The sequence below is a fragment of the Eriocheir sinensis genome, chromosome 41 (genome assembly GCF_024679095.1).
Source record: "Eriocheir sinensis breed Jianghai 21 chromosome 41, ASM2467909v1, whole genome shotgun sequence".
Classification (NCBI taxonomy): Eukaryota; Metazoa; Arthropoda; class Malacostraca; order Decapoda; family Varunidae; genus Eriocheir; species Eriocheir sinensis.
Genome location: NC_066549.1, coordinates 8,082,083 through 8,103,487, shown reverse-complemented (window position 1 = coordinate 8,103,487; position 21,405 = coordinate 8,082,083). Strand labels below are relative to the sequence as shown.

General features: G+C 39.4%; 1 protein-coding gene across 8 annotated transcripts in view; it reads right to left on the bottom strand.

The window, feature by feature from the left end:
• LOC127009615 (zinc finger MYM-type protein 4-like) overlaps positions 1-21,405 on the bottom strand; it is a 58,001-nt gene that overhangs the window by 10,995 nt on the left and 25,601 nt on the right. For 6 of the 8 annotated variants that reach the window (XM_050882840.1, XM_050882841.1, XM_050882837.1 and 3 more), the window contains exons 15-16: positions 20,739-20,977; positions 31-247 (exon numbers count right to left, since the gene is read on the bottom strand). In XM_050882840.1, coding sequence (XP_050738797.1) covers positions 31-247; positions 20,739-20,977 — 456 coding nt within the window. Of the gene's footprint in view, positions 1-30; positions 248-6,354; positions 7,591-20,738; positions 20,978-21,405 lie in introns of those variants that run through there. The other 2 variants (XM_050882838.1, XM_050882844.1) reach the window with 2 other exon arrangements.

Genomic DNA, 21,405 nt, shown 5'->3' with positions numbered 1-21,405 from the left:
GTAACTTCAACAATGACCCTCAACACTTACCAAGAAGTAGATAGAAGACTGTATCCGGCTGATATAATTCTCCATTGGGTTTTGTAATATCTTTCAAGAAGAGACAGAGAGCATAATTAAGCTCCTCACAATTCATGGCCAGCAAGTTTTCCGGCATCAGTTTCATGTTCCGGGAGGATGACACACCCGACAGCTCTTCATTCTTTGTGGTCACCCACCTCTTCCATGCAGCCAGGCCATACATTTTCTGAATTTAGAAAAGTCTATGAGAACATTTTCAACAAAATTCTGATAAAAAATTTAAATAGCTCAATGGCTCAACTATATGCTGAAAGCAAATATTACCTCTTATTACTTACACATGTTCAAGCTGAACTTACAATTAGTGTATGCAAAACTATTACATTTGAGGTGCCTGCTACTATTGTTTGTTTCATTATAAAATTACAGGCAGTCACACTTATTCGTTTTCTGTTTGATTGGCCAAGTGGCAGCCAATCCCCACGCTGGAAACCATTAGCTTGATTCAGCCTTTGCTCGGGAAACACTCTCCAGCACAGTGTTCTTAGTTCTCTATTAATCTCTGGAATACTACAAGGCCTACCTATGTTTTCTTAGCAAAATTGCCATCCTTAGGTCACTACATTAGAAATATTTTTCAGGCTATTTATGTAATGGTAATGGAAAATGGCCTGAAAAAAATAATAAAAATTAATAAAGAGGGTTTAAAGTATAACCCTAATGCAAAACAGTAGGTGAGACCATTCCACTGCTGCCAATATAATACAAAAATTGTTTCTAGATCATGAGAAAAATGTGTATTTGAACATCAGTTATTCCCATAAAGCAGTAGACATTCCCATGGTCTAGTGCCCCATTTCCCAACCCTGAGGTCGCCAAGCATTTTTCCTGGGGTCACCAAGACCTCAAAATATCAAAAAAGGTGTTATTATATTATAACAACACATATACAACTAAACTAGTGGGGTCGCGGTCATATCTAGAGGTGCATGATTGGGGTCGCCTGAAAAAAAAAAAAAAAAAAAAAAAAGTTGGGAACCACTGGTCTAGTGGTTAGCACACCCAGCAAGGAATCCTCAAGCTTGGGTTTGAATCCCAGTCTGGGCAGTTAGCATGCAGCTCACCCAGCTGTTCATTCTCCCTTTCTGGCTCATCAATAAATGGGTACCCATGGAAACCTCAGGAAGGTAAACAGTGGTAACTCAGGTGTTGCACTTGCCCTGTGTCCCAGGGAATGGATTCTTTGCTACCACCAGCTTATGGGCCAATGAGACAGAGATGAGCACTAAGGCCAAGCACAGATATGGCATATGCTCCCCACTTTTTCTTCCAGCAGTGGAATTCACATTTATTCCCTTTACCTACTAGGAATATAGTAAATGTTATATATATTAGACTAATTGGGGGGAAACCTCATCCAAAATAGCTGAAAATCTGAAATATCCAAAGTTTAAGTTTGTGCATACCCAAGTAAAGCTGTTACTAAGTTTACCCATGATTCTGATTAATACTTGCATAAAAGTTTAAGACACCATAGGGAGCTGGAGTAGAGCAGTCACATTAATATAAATTTATTTGGCCCTGGAGCAATTCTGCGCAACATGGCGGTGGTGTTTGTAAAGCTGCAAATAAAGAAAAGTCTGAGACGTGCTATGTGTGATGCATATCAGGAAAGCTGGTTTTCCGTGAATGAATTATGAGCTGCATCTATATTAGTGTTGAATTTGAAAATTCATAAAATATTGCCTGTGTGTGTCAATATCATCAAAAAATAAAATCAACCAATGAGCAGGCACATTCCTCTTACCCTATGCCAATTAGGGTTCAGGAGGGACAGCACGTGAGAGGCTGACAGCCTTTGTTTCAAAAAGATGCTGTCCAAACTCACCCATTCCTTGCTATACAATAGATCTTCATCTGACTTACAACATCCATCCCAATGTTGTCCAAACACATGCCACATATCTAAGATTTTTGTCTGATTTATGGCTACGAGCCAAGAGCCCTGAAAGAACCCAATTTATCCGATATCCAGATTATAAAGGTCCGATTTATAGAGGGTTTACCGACTAGAATTTTAATTTTCTTGAATAGGATATTTCTTTATATCATTAATATATATCAGCAATTTTCCACTCATGGAGCATTCTTGGTTATATTCAACTCTTTCCTATTAAATTACTTTTAAAATAAAATACACAGCATCTTCATAAAATATTATTTATATTTGGTGCAAATATTTCAATATTAAAGTTTCTTAAAAAATTACAACAACAATCCATAAACAGGAGATGCTCCAGGTTTGACAGAACCAAAAAAGGGTGATGGACACTCCTCATAGTTTGCTTGATCACACCGCTGTCATCTTGCTCAGTGATTTACATATAAAGTAAAGAAAAAATGTACACACACAACTCAAAATAAAAATCCAAGGGAGTGCATGAAGAAATATAAGATTTGTGTGGCTCTCAACTACCATCTTTAGATATTCACTCCTTAATATGATATACATGATTTTCTGGGCTTCCAAGTACCAACATTTATTCTAGATAGTTTTGCTAAAAGATGAAGCTGATACAGTCAATGCACGTACTTACGTAAATCACTAGAATGATCCCACATCACTAGAAGCCTGATTTCATCCACCTTTGCATCATACTAATAAACAGACAGCAAAAAGAACTGGGTCCTGCTAGGTTTGCAAGAAATAAGCAAGAGGAACAATGCTCTGCTATATTTTCATACAAATTATTTGAATTCATTGAAATAAATATTACTTTACTCCCTTCACTGACCCTTTATAGATGCAAATGAGAGGTGCTGCGTTTCCAACTCCTACGTGGCAAGGGACCAAAATAAATAAGAAAATGGAAGAATGGGTGAAAGTCCTGGGATGGTGGCACCAATAAACCATTTATAAATGGATTTGAATGCCACTCAAACAATGTTTTTGCTAACAATGGAGTTTCACAGGCATCAGTTAAACGTTACTGGCAATATCCTACTGTACAGAAACCACCCATTATTCAATTGTTCATTGTTTGACATATCGCTCTCTCTGCATTTCAAAATACCTGCCCTTTTCCAGTGTTTCAACATGCAATCCCCACCATTTCAGTCTTTACCAGCTAGTGCTGAAGGTAGCTAGTTGATTAGGAGGTTCTCCCCCACACTCACTCTTTCCGTCCTGCTGATTTGTCTACGAAGGCCATTACTATTGTGACTCAGAACAAGATCCCTACACTACTACTATCAAGAACTGGAAGTTATGTGAAGACATGAAGCTGATAACGGCCACGCCAAAATAGCAAGATTTATGGATGACGAGGTCAACTGTGGCAGTAATTTTGAAGCAGTAGGACAAGTACAAGCAGTTGGCCTCCACTAGCATGAGCCCAAGAAGCATTTTACTGCTTATCAGAACAAGAGACTCAAGGGTAGTTAAGATGGAAAATATTTTGAAGGCATGCACTCAGAACAAGGCACAGCCAAATAAGAAGGTTGTGTAAACTCATTTCAACAGATACCACAGTGTTAATAACAGATGTATATAAATTTCAAACTTCGTGCCAGACATCCTTTCACCAGCCAGACATCCGCCCACCCGCCTGCTGGTATTGTTGGCAGACAGTTGAGCGGATGGTTCAACTTCACACGTACACTCTTAGCCATGCTTATTTTACCATGAGCACCACTATTACTCTGGCTTCACCCAAGAACCCTGGAAGTAATTTTTTTATTATTATTATTATTATTTTTTTTTTTTTCCCTCAAATCAAAGAGGTGGTCTGGAACCTAACCCTCACCCCTATTTACATGTGTCACTCCTCCCTTTCCTTCTTTCCTATCTTTTCTCCAAATGTTGTACTTGCTCTTTCCCTCCAGCACAAGTTCCAGTTCTTTTGCAAATTTTGCTTCAACTAGTATACATATAATATCCAGATCACTCTCCCTTAAATAATCAGTTAGTTCAATTTTCTTTGATACAAGACCATTTATGTTTGTGTACGCAATCTTTAAACCTTTCTTCCCTTCTCCCTTTTTTTCCCCTCTTTCTATCGACACCCTTACTCCCTCCTTTCGCCTCCTATCCACAACTTCATCAGTTTTTCGTTCTTCATTCTCAAAAAAAAAAAAAAAAATCATCTTTTCTTCTGATCTTTCACCATTTATTTTTTTCATTTCATTTCCTTTACTTTCATTCTTTCATCCTCTGACATATTTCTCCTCACATAGATTTGGTATATTATTCAGAGTTTAGTTTCCATGACCTATTTAGTATGGTTTCTGTTGTCATTTGGGACCTTAGCTTTATCTTTAATGGTCTGTTTTTTCCTTCCTCATATCTTTCCAATTTAGTTATTTCATCTACTTCTTCCTCAAACTTTTCCTCCTCTTCAGTATTCATATTTCTCAATATACTTTTCACCTTACTCCTCTCATAACTCTCTCTCTGAGTCTTCACTGTTTTTTTCCTCTTTGACACCAAACACTATGACATTTTTTTCTTTTCTGCCATGTCCCTCACCATTGTTTCTCTATTTTTTAGTACATTCACGACTTCCTTTTCTATGTCCTGCCTCTGTTCCTGTTGCTATTGTTCTAGGATCTACCTAAAGCTTGTTTTTCCTTTGTCTTTTTCACTTCTTCACTCCTTCAATTCATCAGACCACATACTCAATTTTTTCCTCTACCTTTACACCCACACTCTGCTGACATTTCCTATCTTCTTTGCTACCTCTCTTTTTATCATTTCTTCCATCTTCTTCACCATGTCTTCATTTGTCCCCATCACACTAACATCTCCATTTTCAAAATTTGTATCTCATGGTCTTTTATTAATTTTTTCATCTTCAGTTGCACTATTTCTTTTTGTCTTTCCACCAAATATGGTGGAGAACCCACTCAATTGGCAATCCTAGGTTGTGAGAAATAGTGTTGGAACACTCTCATACGCGGGAGATTTGAGTGCGGCTGAAGCTCGCAGCGAGCGTTTAGCACCACCAGCAAATGCGCCTATCACTCGCTGCGAGCGTTTAGCAGTTAAAGGGTTAACTCTTCATTTTCTTGAATTAGTTTTTTTTTTCCCCGTCTTCTAAATTGCATACTCTTGACCAAAGATCACTTTGTAGTTTCTTACCTTGTGTGTCCTCCTCCTCCCAAAACTCCCAAAACCAGAGAAACTAGCCTCGTAACATTCGTCTTCACTCTCGTCACTGACCCACACATCTGTCTTTTGTACCTTCCTTCGTGCTCCATTTCCTCCTCTTCTTGGTTTTATCCACTCCATATTATCATCCCTCCCACTCATCCTACAACAACTCAAATAGGAGACGGGCCCAACCCAGAAACATCGCCCAGACCCCGCAAAAACACAACACAGGCAGCTGACAAAACAGCTGATGATTCAGCACAGGTAGTTGGGGGAGCTCCGCTCGCACGTCCTCCTCGGTCGGTGGTCTCTTTTGTGTGTGTTTGTGTTTGTGTGTGTGTGTGTGTGTGTGTATTTACCTAGTTGTGAAATACAGGGAAAGAGCCGTACTAGGCTTGTGCTGTCCCATCTCCATAACGCTTATTATCCAGTTTAGCTTTAAAGTCATGAATCGTTTTTGCACACACAGTCTCCTCGTCAAGTCCATTCCATGTTGTAATACTTCTGTATGGAAAACTGTATTTCTTAATGTCTCTCCTACAGTCGCTCTTCTTCAATTTCTTACCATTGCCTCTTGTCACAATTCTGTCACGTACCACTAGGTCTTCCCTGTCCAATTTCTCCAATCCCTCTTGTATCCTATTAGGTCCCCTTTCTCTCTTCTTCTCTCCAGTGTTGTTAATCCTAATTTCTCCAGTCTTTCTTCAAAAGTACGTTCTCTCACAGTTTCCGGTAATTTAGTCGCTGCTCTTTGTATTCTTTCCAACTTTCTAATTTCTTTCTTCAATCTAGGTGACCACACTAATACTGCATATTCCAGTCTTGGACGTATCATCGATGTTATTAGTTTCTTCACCATTTCTTCATCTAAATGTGTGTGTGTGTGTGTGTATTTCCCTTGTTATAGTGTCCAGGGCCTGACCAAAGCTCATAGTATCCTCTCTCCATATCTACATTTGTCGAGGCTTTTTATTTGTGAATGCTTCAATGCAACCACTTTTTCCATTAATTCATCCTCAGCGTCTATGCTCCTGCGCATAAGAGCTCTACTCATGCATCTAGTCTTCCTCAGTATCTTTTTGTGGCCCCTTTAGTTTTCTGATCCTCTTTCTGACTAAAAAATCATGTCTCTTCTATATTTCCATGTGAGCTTCATGAAGATAAACATACCCACAGGAAAAAAAAAATCAAACCACAATATTGTTTTGTCTCTGTTTTTCTTTCACTTGCTGCCTTAATTACATTACATATTCATTCTTCAATCAGCATGGCACAGCCTCACCCATTATTCAAGTTTACAGATAACTGGATTTTCTTGGATTAAGTAACAAATAGTTTTAAACTAAATGCTTGTTACATTTTCTATACTTATTTTCTGCTAGTGTACCCAGATATCTTTCTTTTGTAAAAGCAACCCAATATCCACAGGATGCAACACTCAATAGCATACCCTTTCCAGAAACAGGAAATTCTATTTTAATTTAATGACTGCTACCTCCTGTGATAACTGAGCTGTAAACATACAATAAACCCTCACTTTAACAAACCAACTGGGGGGAACAGGTGACATTATATCTGTTAATCCGGTTATATCCAAGGAACCCAAACTTTTCCCATATAATAAACCTTGTTCATTATATTAGGTGAAATGTTCGGTACGTATGATAATTTCCGATTACATTAGATGTATTAGATGAAAAGTAAGGCATGGAAGGACAAGATAGGAAGTGATTACAGTCGGGAGGACAAAGGACACACACTGCCTAGTCAGCTCTGTTAAACCGCCACCAATCACATGTGTGTACGTATTCGGCCAGCCTACCAACAAACCAAACCCCACACTTACTGAGCTTGTTCACCAAATCCCCACATGCCACACTTGCCAAAAAAGTTTGTTAAAGCCAAAATTTGTTATATTGAGGTCTGTAAAAGCAAGGGTTTACTGTAATATACTATGCTTTCTTCTCACTGCTATGAATTAGTTATTAATTTGAACATAATTCACAGAAGCTGAGCTGCAGTACCAATGTATCACTTGGTAGAGGGTAAAAACCCAAAACTCTTAAAATTAATATATATACATTGAACTGGAAAAATTAATATTTTAGCAGTATCTCATTACTGTCTTATGCACATAAAAAAGTATAAGAATCTTCCTCCTCTTCAATCAGTATAGTCAAAATGCAAGATAACAATTTTAATAAGATAAAATATCAGTACCTTATAATGAAAATGACTCACAAAAAATACCACCATACCATATGTATCACAAAAAGTCTACTTTTCAAAGAAATAAGACCTGTGACAACTGTTTCTTGTCTACTTGATTTATAAGGAGAATGTAGAGAAGCACTTGGGGTGGAGTCAAGAGGAACTTGTTCTTGTACTTATAGTTGTTAATGTTCCTGATCCACAATCTGGAAATTGGTTCAGGTGCCAATATGATGTGTACAGAGCAAATTAGATTTCAATTTTTGTGATTAAAAGCATATATTTTTATGAATTAAAATTGTTCAATATTACTGCATTAGTATTTTTAAGCAAATTTGTATGCATAATAGGTATGAATTAAATGAAAATTGTGGAATGTGCCTATGTGCAATGGATTTCTGATCTATAGAGGGAAGTGATTTTGTGGTTCACTATGAGCCTGCACCTTCAATGTAGCTCATCACTATGAACCCTCAATGGTACATTATTTCTCTTTCGTTCCCATACTATAAACCTCTTAGGCAAAGACAAGTTTTAAATTTCTTCACATAAGTACAGCTGTAAATATCCATGGCCAAACTCATGTACTGAGCTATATAAATTAATTAATAAATAAATAAATATGTAAATGTGTGAGTGCATATGCTTGTGTGGGGTGGGTGGGGGGGGTGTATGTACCTAGTTGTGACATATGGGAAAGAAGCTACGCTTGTGCTGTCCCGGTTCTATGTCTACTATAATCCTACTTGGTCTTTAATTCATGAATCATCTTTGTGTGGACCACATCTATTTCCAGGCCTCCACTACTTCTGTCTGTGCATGCGTGCGTGTGTGTGTTATTTTTACTGTTACCTTCATTTAATGCAATGGACATTTTCACACAACCAATAATGCTAATGTGTGTTAACCACCTCATAAAAATGGGCACCATGCTTAATTTAATCAAATATTTTAGCTATGTGCAAAAACAGTTTAAATACATAACTTGTGTATAATTTAAATGACAGGCTTCATTTCACTGTATACGTACCAGCATGCAACTGCATTGAAAGCCATTGATAGGTATCATGTGCAATAGGCAGTGTGATGTAGTGCATCACAATGTGCCTGCTAAGTTCCTAGGTAAGGTCCAGACCTTACCTAAACATTTAATCTGACAGCAACTGAGTACACCCACTGCGACACACAACATCGCACTACTTATGATACGATACCCATAAGTGGCTTAATGTGATGAAAGCATTAGTTACCCATGCTTTGCAGCAACTGAAAGTGGCTACTTTCGTTGCTTCATCTACACAGAATCATGATACATTAAAACTCTGAGTACAATATTCCATCTGAATTTTCACCTACACGTAAATGCATCAGCGAACAGCATCAGTAAACGAACATAAGAAACCAAATATCTCATAAAGAAGTGCAAATATATGAAAATAGGAGCTAAATGAAATAAGAGTTGGCAGAACTTACAGAACTTATCAATAACAAAGTCAGTGATATATGTAAATTTATCTATCATCAGCAAGATCAAAGAAACTCGAAAGCACAAAAACAGCCAAGAAAAAGCTTGGCATTGGCAGAGTAAGCTCTTTACTCTGAAAGATGCAAATGGCAGTCTCAATGAGAGATTCTGAGGAAAACTAACAGAGAACTCAGAGTCTGAAAGTAGGATTGAAGATGAAGATGAAGAAACAAAGGTAATGTTAAGTAATCAGTTTCCAGGACAATACACAAATAATTGGAAATCAAGCACTTAGGGGAGAATACAAAGACCTAGAACAATTACTGGTACCCCACTCTATGAAAAAAAAGTCAGAAAGCAAACAGGAATGGGATGGAATGCTTTTGGTAAACAGTAAAGTTTTGCATTTGACATGTTCTGCTTTGGCAACTTCACATTTGATGACTAATCAATCGTTACCCTAATTCTCAGTAAGCGACAATGTTCTCCCATTTGCCAATTATTTCGCCCACCCCAGCAAACACTAAGTCATATTTGGCAACCATAGTCTATCATTTGACAGATGCTTCCCCTTGGAAACACTTGCTAGCTGCTATTGCTGTCTCTCCTTGCTAAAAGATTATCAGTGCTATCTATACATTTACGATCCCAGTTTTCAGCAACTCGGCCACCAAGGTGATGACCAAAGCTAGCTGATGAAAGTTATGATTTAATCTGCCGTATTTTTTTTTTTTTACAACAAAGGAGGCAGCTCAAGGGCACACACACACACACACACACACACACACACACACACAAAAAAAAAAAAAAAAAAAAAAACATGTGATAACTAGTGCACCACCTCTCATTCCTGCCAGTGTAGGCCATTGCTGTCTACTGAGTGTGATATTGCATCAAAGGCCTCTACAAATGCTGGAAGGAGGAATGGAGGGAATGAGGACAAAGACAAACCTCAAAGCGGAAGAAAAAAGGAGCCAAAACACGAGTATCGTGTGGGAAAAAAATTCGGTAAACTTTCGGCATAGGCCATCCTCCTATTTTGAATTCTGAACTTCTTCAATCTTCAGCCCCATCCAGCATGGTGCCAGGAGAGGCGAGTGTCAGCAGCCAAGTGGCACTCCCACCTCTGCCTCTGCCCTGCTGCACATCCTCCTCCACCAATGCCCCTTCCTCTACGCCCACAAAAAACAAAAAATCAAGCTCATTCACCTTGCTGACCACATCCTCTCCTGCCTCATCATCATTGCTGGACACCGTCAGACACACAAGATGAATGGTGGTGACCCACACTGAAGACTTACCCCAAAACCAATGATCTCTGCAAGACAGGTGGTGCAAATCAACAGCAAGCAAGTTGAAATTCACCAGAAATAAAAGTTCCGTCTTCACAACACGCAGAAATGAGAAAAAACTAGCACCTGAGCCTCCACAGGACAACAAGGGCAGCAGATGTGGTGGCAGTCCACTATCCCAGCCATTCAGTGGGGGCTCAAGTGTTCATTCCCTCTCCACCTCCATGCATCATGAGGACAAAATTCTCACCCCTGGTGAGCCCTGGTTTGCTTGCTCCTAAGTTCTGCCATATGTCTCACTGAAGTCATTGGTATTGGGGGAAAACTCTCAGCACTGGTCATCACCATTCGTCACATGTCCGACAGTATTGATGGTAACGCTAAGGTGGCAGAGTGTGTTATTGATGCGACCAGCAAGGTGAATAAGCCTGACCTGCTGTTCATGGGAGAGGTGAGAGGGGCGATGGTGGGGAGTTAGACCGGCACACAGTGGGGCTGGAGTGCCACCCTGCCAGTGCTTGCCTCTCCATTGCACCACACCTAACAAAGGATGAAGATTAAAGTTTTTATTTTTTCAATCTCATCTATTTATTATCTCTTGGTATTTAATAATGAATGATAGAAAAATTGTGGTTTAAAAAAAAAAAAAAAAAATGTTGATGCACATAATGATATTGGTTGAAGCCATGTCAATCTGCTGAAAATCTAGAATTTGTGGTAGGTGTCTACAGTACCCTCCTGAGTTTCACGCTTGCTTCATTCTGCAGGTATACCGCTAAACTCGCGGATCGCGAAACTCGGGGTATTGAAAACACTGAAAAAGCGCTTACCGTATTTTATGGCTTACAAGACGCACTTTTTTTCCTAAAAAATACCATGAAAAATACTTGTGTGTCTTCCAAGACGAATGTTGTATTGTGGCAGAAACGTCCAGGCTCAAGTGAGCTTGGACGGTCACGGTATTGGCTCGACCGATAGGGACGTGGATTTGTATGTTGTCATTACATTATGAGGTTAACTTAAGTAACTATTTAATTCAGCCTTTTACATGATATAACCTCAGTACTTACTTGTTACAAGTATTTCCAATACCATAAACCTTCCTGGAGCCAAGCCACAAGGCCAAACGTGACCCAAACATCTGTTGTTTATTGTGCGGCTGGTAGCGGTGGGAGCCATTCCGCTCTTGATCTTGATGGTACAGGTGGCTTATTTCCATAGACCAGCAAGCCTTTGGATCGGCTGCGTTTGAATCTGCTGTGTTGATGTGTTGTCTCCTATGCACTTTTATGGAAATAAAACCACCCTTGGACAATGAAAGATGTATAGTATATTTACTAACCACCAACTAGTATGTCATCGCCATACGGACAAAATCGGACGAGTGATGAATGTAAACAAACCAATAGCCTACATGCCGCCATGTTTATGTCGGGGACCCACTGTTTCAGTGTGTGTGTATTTACCAATAGTAGTTGAAATTGCCTAGTTGTACATTTGTGGTGAGTGCTCCAGCAAACTTGTGGTGAGTACCAAGACAATAGATAGTTTTAAGAAAAGGTTACATAAATTCATGGATATGGTGAAGCTGTTCTTGTGTGAGAATGACAATTTTTTTTTTCTCAAAATTTCTCTCCAATATCAGGGTGCGTCTTCCAAGATGCAGCGTCTTGTAAGCCGTAAAATACGGTATTGGTTCCGGCCCGTGGAGATGCTGACTTTTTTTTCCACTTTACTCCCTTGTTATCTCAAAATATGTACTGTGTAAAAAGGAAGAAAATGTGAAGAGAGAACGGGTCGTTTTGAAACCTCAGCTGAAAGCACTGGTTGCCTTACGATTGGCTGACAGTTCTAAAAACACGCTTGTGATTCGCCGAGTCCGATGACGTCATCAACGGCGCTCATCCAATCAGCGGCCTCTAACTTTGACGAAACGAAAGCTTTGTGAATCTGAAGTCAACGTTGATAGTTAAATCATTAGTTTGAAGCTTTCACCATGGGCCATTATCGCGCATCTGTGAATCCCGCCCCAGCACATGTGAACACCGCTAGTTTCTTGAGAATTTTGTACAGAGATTCAAAGTCGGCTGCATTTCATGGGAAACTCATCAAAATAGAAACTCAGTCACCAGCATGTCGATTATTTTCTCGTAAGGTCGGTAAGTTGTGGTCACAAGAAGAAGAAGAGCGTATCAGCTGTTCGGTCCAGTAGCTATCCGCGTGTTTATTCCAGTACCACAATGAGTTCCACGAAGCTTGATAAGCCTGGAGTAATCGGGTTGAGGTCTTGGACTTGAGTCTTGTCCAAGTGTAGCCACTGCCTCATCGTGTCTGGGCCCTCACTGTTGCGTTCTCGTAGCATTTAACAGTAGCAAGCTGTGACACACTCTTCCTTTGTCTCCGAGGTAACCACTCACGAACCAACAAATGTTTTCTTTTCATTTTTTACCTTTTTCTTCAACAAACACCACAAAGCAAACTCTGCAATGTCAGGATCCATTGTTTGTTTTGCTTTTCAGCTGATATATCCCAGAATGCAACAGTCCTCTGTGTGACCAAGCTTGAGGATAAATTTCTCAGATAATTCTCGGGATATCTGCGGTGGAAAATTTCCGAGAAATTAGTTTGTGTGACCGCGCCTTTAACCCGGTAGCAGCGGGGATCATGTTTCTTAATGGTCCCTCTAAGCGAGAAAAATGAGAAAAAATCATCACACACAAACCATTTCATAACATATATCAAAGCGTTTGTGATCAGTTTATGTATCATCTATTTTGGGGGGTTTATATCACGGCACAAATTTGGCCCGTCACTGCTACCGGGTTAAGGCTGTTGGCGTTACACTGGGCCTCTTTCCTCTAACTGCGTTGGCGATAGGGGCGACCAGCAACTCCAACTTTTCCGGGTGGGTGTCACACACGGCCAAGGTCGGTTGTCCGTATTCACAACGTAAACAAAGCAGTCACCCTGTATTGATTAAATAGTAAACAAAGCAGCTCTGCCAGTATACTTTACAAGTTTTTTGGTTGGCCATTTTCCACTGCTTCTCACTCCTCAGCCAATGCCGTTGTCTGTTTGTTTACATACAGCCGCGTGGTTGCTCGTACACCCAACCGTTTTACATCCGCACGGATAACTGACAACTCTCTCCCAGTTATGCGCACGGAGAACTGCGGTTGCCAATAGCCCCAACGGTTGAAGGAAAACAACCAGTGTGACACCACCTTAAGGAATTACACGTGACGCCAACGCTAGGTAGACGTGACCCATACATGTCAAAGCAGCGCAAAACTCGGGGCGATAATGTGCAAGTCAGAATGGTAAGAATTTAGGACCGAGTGCAAAACTCGAGGATCGAGAAACTCGGATAGCGCGAAACTCAGGAGGGTACTGCAGTGGCAAGAAAGCAGCAGTCCAGATTTATGACAGACAGCTGACCCTACATTGCCTCACCTGTTGAATTCTGTCTCCTAAGAAAACTGTGAGTCCTCCCACATGCCTGTGCCACACACAATCTCATTGTTTTTGTAAGGCTCCAACCATAATGAACAAAAACTAAATCTATTATAACAAAACATTACCAGCTTAGTCTAATCTGAAAGTCTATTTACCATAACAAACTGCTCAGCAAAACACTTGTGCACAGCTTCTTCATCATTTGTCACTTCATGTGTTTACTGGCTTTTACATAGCTTGAATCCACATCAGATTTCACTGTAAAACCCACTTATTTCTCCTCAGCTTCCTTTATACAGGTTAGCTACATTATATCTAAATTCATTCAGTGAACCATTGCTTCTATAATTTTGTGGCTTCAACAGCCTTTCTTGATACATATCCCAAATTTCTGTTTAATGAGTATCTTCAGCCAATACTAGCCCACTGCAAGACAAAGGCCTTTCTCAATGTTTTCTACTTCTTCACCTGGTCCTCGGTCATCCCTGACCTAGAACTTTCTGGGTCGCCACTTTGTTATTTTCGTTGCCTGTCTGTTATCAGCTATAAACATGACATGATGTAAGAAACTAGAAGTCCCTCAGTTTCAGCACGACGGAGATATGATATTGGAAAGTACAAATTTTGGCGGGACAGCGGATGACAGGAAATTCCGCACCCCGCCTTTCTCTGACCGAGCGGGAATTCCCGCCACTTGTCCTTTAAAGGTTAAAAATGCCAAAGTTCACCCAAGCACTGTCTTAGAAGGGCAAGGGCAAGCTCAAAATGAGTGGAAAACAGGGAGAGGTTGTTGTTGAGAAGTCAGAAATAATTGAAGAATATAATTATAACTACACTCCAGCATCAAGAGAAAGAACCCTAAAACCCCAAAGAAAGTGAATAGATTACTATTTAAAGTTTCTGATAACAGCAGTGCTGGTGAAAGTGACAACAATTATTACCCAGTAGAAAGCGTGGCAAGTGACAACAGTGATGAGCGCCCATCCAAGTGCCCTGCTTCCCGTAGTTTTGTGAGTGACGAATATCCCAAACCCTCTGCTTCTCATGATGAATGTGCTGAACATGATCATGATGCTGATACTGCATGATGGTTAAAAATATTTGCAATGTTGAATATTTTTTGAAGGGGCAGATTTTTTTTATTAATGTGTAAAAGTTTTACATGTTGGCTAAATTCAACTCACATTTTTTACATTATACTTTGTAGATTTTTCACATTTGGCTATTGCAAAAAATATAGCACAATTACTCAACTTTGAAATGATACCTAAATGAGCTTTCTATAATGAAAAGTAACTTTGCTGTGAGCATTAGAAGTAAAACATCTCTATGCAACTGATTGAAATTCCCACCAGTGTGGGTCACGAGAAAAGTGCGAGTTTCACAGATGTCCCTGATGGGAAGGTTAAGACTGAGATAAGTAAAACGATCACATAAATCATTAAATCGGGGGAAACACGCACGAAACTATCATAAAATTCGCATATGTATGAATTATGTGGGATATTTATGAGGATGGAGAGAATTGAACTGACAAGTCTTACAACACTAACTAAAATTGCAGCCATACTAGCCAGCCACTCATATCCCTGGCCCAGTCCAATGGCTGTTTTTGTTTGTCTAGCTCCTTGGCTTGTTCAGTACAGCCTCCATTTATTCCATTTCTTTTTAAGGTTTCCCTATAATACGAGACATAAATTTACGACACATTTTCCATACAGTTAACCCTCACTTTTAAACCTTGATATAATGACATACCAAAAAAGTTCAGTACGCGCAGGATTAGGTTTGGTGGTGGACCAGCCAAATATGTATACACATGTTGGTCAGCACTGTAGTGTCCAGTATGTAAGTATTGTTTTCATTTCCTGCATGCATGTAGTATTTTTGTGATTGCTGCATGTGCATCGAGTATATTAACTTTCATCTAATATAACAAACATGGCAATGGTCAGAAACAGCGAACTTATGGCTCATACAGCAATCATTAAATGTGAAAAGTTCAGATCCCTCAGATATAATGGATTTTCGGATATAACATCACCTATCTCCCAATTGGTTCATTAAAGCGAGGGTTTACTATGACAGTTACCCTCCATATCAAGCAAATCAAATGGTCAGATAGTCAAATAAAAGACAGATAAACAAGCAATAAAAATTTAGAATAATCACAATAACACTTGGAAAGTCAGTGACAGGCATTCATCAGGTGAGAGACTGAGTCCCTCCTGATCCCTTCTTGCCGTACAGTAAGTGGAAAGTAGCCACGGTTGATTTAACTTTTCAATCACATACACACATACAGAGAATGGTTAACTTTCAAATTCAACAACAGTTTAGGTTTGTGTGTACTAGATGCAAGTTGTAGCTTATTCACCCATGACTAGCCATCCTGATTTGCATGGCATGCCTAATACTTTTCCGTGCAGTGCTTTGTTTACATACACCACTGCCCTCACCATCTCACCTTGCTCTACCCACCCCACTGCACAAGACTAACTCCAAAGACGTATAAACTTAAATTTGTATGGCTCTACTCTGCTCCAGCTCCACTATGGCATCTTATTAATTTATGCAAAACTTAATCAGAACCACAAGTAAACTCTGGAACAGCCTTGCTTCACCCATATCACCTCCATACTACAACATGAACACTTTCAGGAAGGGAATATCTAGACATAACTGAAACTAACATTCCCTTTTGGCTACTTTTACTTTCTTCTGCTTGCAGGAACAGTACTAAAGCAGTATATTTTGTATCTCTTTTACCCGTGCAGTGTTTATAGTCGGTTCACCCAAGTCTGAGGTGTGCATTACTGAACACTGGCAACCTGCTGCCCCACGGCACGTCCAATTGTGTGGATAATATATGATAGCCTACGCATAGGAAACAGTCATCATTATCAGTAATATGCAGAAAAAAGTAACAAATACCATCAATTTTAGTTGATTTTAAGGTAAAATTTATTACTACTGATGCAAACAGTTGTATTGTTAATTTACAAGATTGCTGATTGCCTTGACGTTGTCTGCCACCGAGAAAATTAGCAGGCTTTATATTAACAAAACACCTGTTTGTGACATTACAAATAATTTTTAACTCAAAATCGACTATAATTGACGGTATTTGTTATTGTCGTCTGCATATCACTGATAATGACGACTGTTTCCTAAGCAGAGGCTATCATATATTATCCACGCAACAGGACGTGCCGTGGGGCAGCAGGTTGTCAGTGCTTAGTAATGCACACCTCAGAATCAGGTGAATTAAGGAAGATTTGGGGAAGTCATAAATGCATTGTTTTACACTTATTACATGGCTATAGAGCAAATTCATGTAGGTGAAATATTTTTGTAAGATTAGAAGTATATTTTGTGGGTGTTTTATGCCTGTATCTACTAAAGTGGTTTTAATACTTGAAAATAAAATCAGTAAAGCATACGAATATAGATATTGGACTTTGAAACATATCATACAACCCCAAATGACATATCACAGCATGTTCTATGAAAATCGGCTCATAAAAATATCATATGAGTAATAAAAACTGGAACATAAATACAGTAGAACCTCGTTTATCCAGTACAAACGGGGGGAGGCTCGTGCCAGATAAACCGTTTTGCCGTTGTTATGAGACTTACTCCTATATAATTACCAAAACTTTTTTTTTTTTTTTACGTCCACCCCCATGGCACTGGTAGACTTTCTTGGTTGGGCCTGGTGGTCGGCCCAAGCCTGTCATGGCACAGGCAAGTGTTTATAGTGGCACCATCTACTCCTGGCTGGTAGTGGCGGATTCAAACACACATCATCCAGGACGTGGTAAAACACGAGACCAGCAAGCTAACCACTCATCCCAATAGAATAGAACTCCTATAGAATTGCTAATAAAGTAAATACGTACACCCTATCCTACTGAATAACAGGCCCAATGGTCCAGGGGCTGTACACACAAAACATGCCTTGCCAACAGGCGCCAGCTGACAAAAGGTGCCGTTTGAAACGATGCACCAACAGCGCCTTTTGTTTCAGCTGGATTCCAATACACGAACATTTTCAATGGCACCATTGGCGTGCCGAATTGTTGAAAGGCGGGATTTCCCTCACAGGCACCTTTTCACGAGTTAACCAATCACTGTGGTTTTAGGTGCGAGTCAATCACGCAGCACGGTCATCAGCTGACAGCCACGGCACCAAGGAGTGAAGAGAACATTCTAGAATCCTCACACAGCGCAGAGGGAGAAAACGTACAGATACAAATGAGGGTGAGAAGTATATCCGTTGAGAAGCAATAAATACAATACGTAGCCTAACACTCGGCAGTAGCCACATTCCCGTGAGTCCCTATCAATATTAACACCATCGATTGTTCTATCTACTGAAGTGATGTAACTCTATTTACTAGCCTATTATAGTGTTACATGGGGTCCACCTCTTAGTGAGTGGATAAAACAGCATTATATAACTGTTCATGTAGCACAACTTAAAATCCTGAGAAATCATTCACAACCCCTAATTTGATTAGGTAATACAAGTTTGCTACAGTGATGCCACCCAGTAATTACTCTTGAAATGATGTATTTCACTCAAAACCAAATTCTGAGATTGTATTTCATGTAATTGTGAGCTAGGAGACAGGCATTCTCCTCCACTGACATGCCACAAGGAGTCTTTGCCTCCTCAACGGCAGCTCCGACCCTACCTTTCCGCTTTTGTTTATGCACCTTTCGAGGAACGACGGTGCGGAAAGGCGCCGTTGCCACGAAAGGCGCCTTTGAATGTTTTGAGTATGTGGCCCCAGAAATAACAGTGAAAGGCAGCAGGTCTTGATACGATGCCAGCGGCACAACACACATTCTCTTGTTTACAAACAAGAAAAGACTATCGCCTTGCACTGATGATAAACGTCGCCTTTATAATTATAAACACTACCTTACAATGCCCATATTTCTTGACTAGATCACCATTTAATATTAATAAAGTACTATTACTATATATTAAGTTACTGAAGTGCTCAACTTCAAGTGAAAATTAAGATTTAGTGGAACTCTGGGGTGGCAGTGGGTGAGTGGTTAGTGGGCGGGAGTGGTGAGCCTGAGGACCTAGCGCGGACTAGGTTCCAGCCCTCACTGAAACACGCTGATTTTTCATGTCATCGCTGAGTGGCAGAAGATCACCCACATGCTGTCCGGATTTTCAATTAACCCTAACTTCAGCGACTTCGGTCAAGAGAAGCACTGGGGAGCAGCACGGGCCCAGCAAGTCATACATCACAGTGGCCACTATAAAATTAGTCTGTGCCACTAACGGGCTGGGGCCATCCATAAGGCCCCTCAAGAAAGCCTACAGGTATTGCAGGCAGCACGTAAAAAAAGAAAAAAAAAAGGGGGGGAGGGCTTTTTCTTGGATATTTGGGCCCCAGATATTTGCTGTTGTTTTGAGGGTGCCGGTTTTGAATGCCGGATAAACGAGGTACTACTGTGCATGCAGTTGGTCGGCATGTACAGTAAGGATGTGGGGTTGGCAGTAGTGACACATCGTATCCCATTAACTTTTTAATATTTTCAGTGGTGAAACGCATCATACCACTGAATTATTTACTAATGCATGTTTCTTTCCATAAAAATCAGATAATGAATATACCAAACACATAATGAAAACTAGAACAAAACATGTCTATTGCAGGGCTTTTATTACTATTACTTTTAACACAGTTGTATCATGTAACCATTAACAGTATTATTGCCATCAATTATTACTTCTATTACTATTACTTGTTCATGCAAAAACCAGTAATCTCAGTAGAAATCTGTTTGAATCATTTGTCATTACCAAACCTCAAATTTGCATCAAAAATATTGTTGAAGGTAAACAGTAATTCGGTACTTAATCGTATTAAGACAACAAAGGTCTTGAGTTTGTAAAAAAATAAATATAAATCTATTATAGTCTGTTTCATTCCATCTGTCCACTCACGAACATAAATGTGGCACCTGTGCATTGTTACTTCATGATTGCATGAAGATCAACTTTCTATTTTTGGTTCTATATTGGAATGTTTGTGTATACAAAGAACCCTCAAACCCTCTTATATAAACTGCAAACATACTGATTTGCATCTACAATCTACCATACAAGCACATGAAAAAACAATCTTGTATCAAACAGTATATTCAGGTCATACTCGAACGATCTATGGCCTTTCAAATTATTGATCTCTGTTATATTAGAGATCAGTGTTTCAATACCTATAATTAATCTCATTGCAGGTACATAAAATGACATCTGCTTCTGCGAGTGCCTATACAAAAGGAATTTTGATAATCTGTTGCATGTAAATAACGTGGGTAATATTCGAAATAGCCTAGCATTAACAGTTATTATTTACTATTTCATGTTCTTTCGAATATTAATCCTTATTTACATGCAGTAGTATGTTATTAACCTCTTCAGTACCATGACGCAGTATACGAGTTATTTCATCTCTCGAACCATATCCTAGAGACGCTGTATGTGCGTCATGGTCATTGGACTATTCTACGTAGTCTGTAAAACCAGGATATGGCATGGAGGTTATGTTTTGTCTGCTTGTATTGAAGGGGTTAATATTCTATTTGCACTTGCAAAGTGCAGAGATGTCTTCTAATATAACTGAAATTAGATAAATTATATGAATTTGAAAACCATAGATCGTTCGAGTATGATGTGACTATGTTGTTTGATACAAGCTTGTCTTTTCGTGTTCTTGTATGTTAGGTTATCGATGCAAATGACTTGAGTTGTTTTTGGTATATATAAACATTCAAATATATTATTGGATAAAAAGCTTGAATGTCTATCACAACAGTTGATTTTCACGTATTCACAAACTAGAAATGCGCAGGTGCCAAATCTGTCAAAATTCCTGCTTTGTTGGTGGACAGATGAAATTAAAGACAACAGTTTGTCTTCTATGATTATTACAGTTGAAAGACTAGAAATTCAATATTTCAATTATTTTAAAAACCCTGTAATAGTCAATTACTATTATCATGTATTTAATATATATTATCTACTTTAAAAGTTATCCTATAATTTTCTAAGCATGCACTTCTTAGCATATTCCATCTATTTAACTGAGGTTTACTTGCCTATACTTACATTAAGGAAAGGACCTGGATACTCCTCCACTAGTGCCTCATCTGGTAAAGCAGAGGAGGTGGGCACTGGCTCCATGGCTCCAGTGTCACACACAGAGTTGTGGCCTCCACTGGAACATAATCGCTTCCTTGGGCCACCTCCGTCATTCTCAACTTTCCGCTTCCTTTTGTTCTGTTCATTTTCATCTGAATCCCCAGCATCAGATGCTGGGTTACTATCAAAGATCTCAGCATCCTCTGCTGAAAAGATATATAAATCTATTATTAATCCCTCCATCAATTAATTTTTATTAATAATGAATAAGAACTGACACTGAGGTGTCCTTTTGCTTTATTTATTCATCTTCTATGACCAAGGCTCTTTTTGAAGGGATTTTCATGGAAAGTACATCCTCTTTTCATGGGAAGTAAATCCTCCTTCTATATCACTAGATCTAGGATAGATTTGGGTATAATTTGTAAGTGATCCTCAAAATGTCTCTCACTGTCTAAAGCTGAAATAACCCTTTCCAAATCAATTGCTGGACCCTGTGTCATGTTTCTCCGCGTCCTCCTATTTCTGGCTGTCCGTTTTGTTTAAAACCAAAAGGCAGATTGCTATTAACATGTTCGGATTCATGTACGCAGCTGGTTGGGTGTACATGGCTGTCCCCCCAGTGATTTCAAGC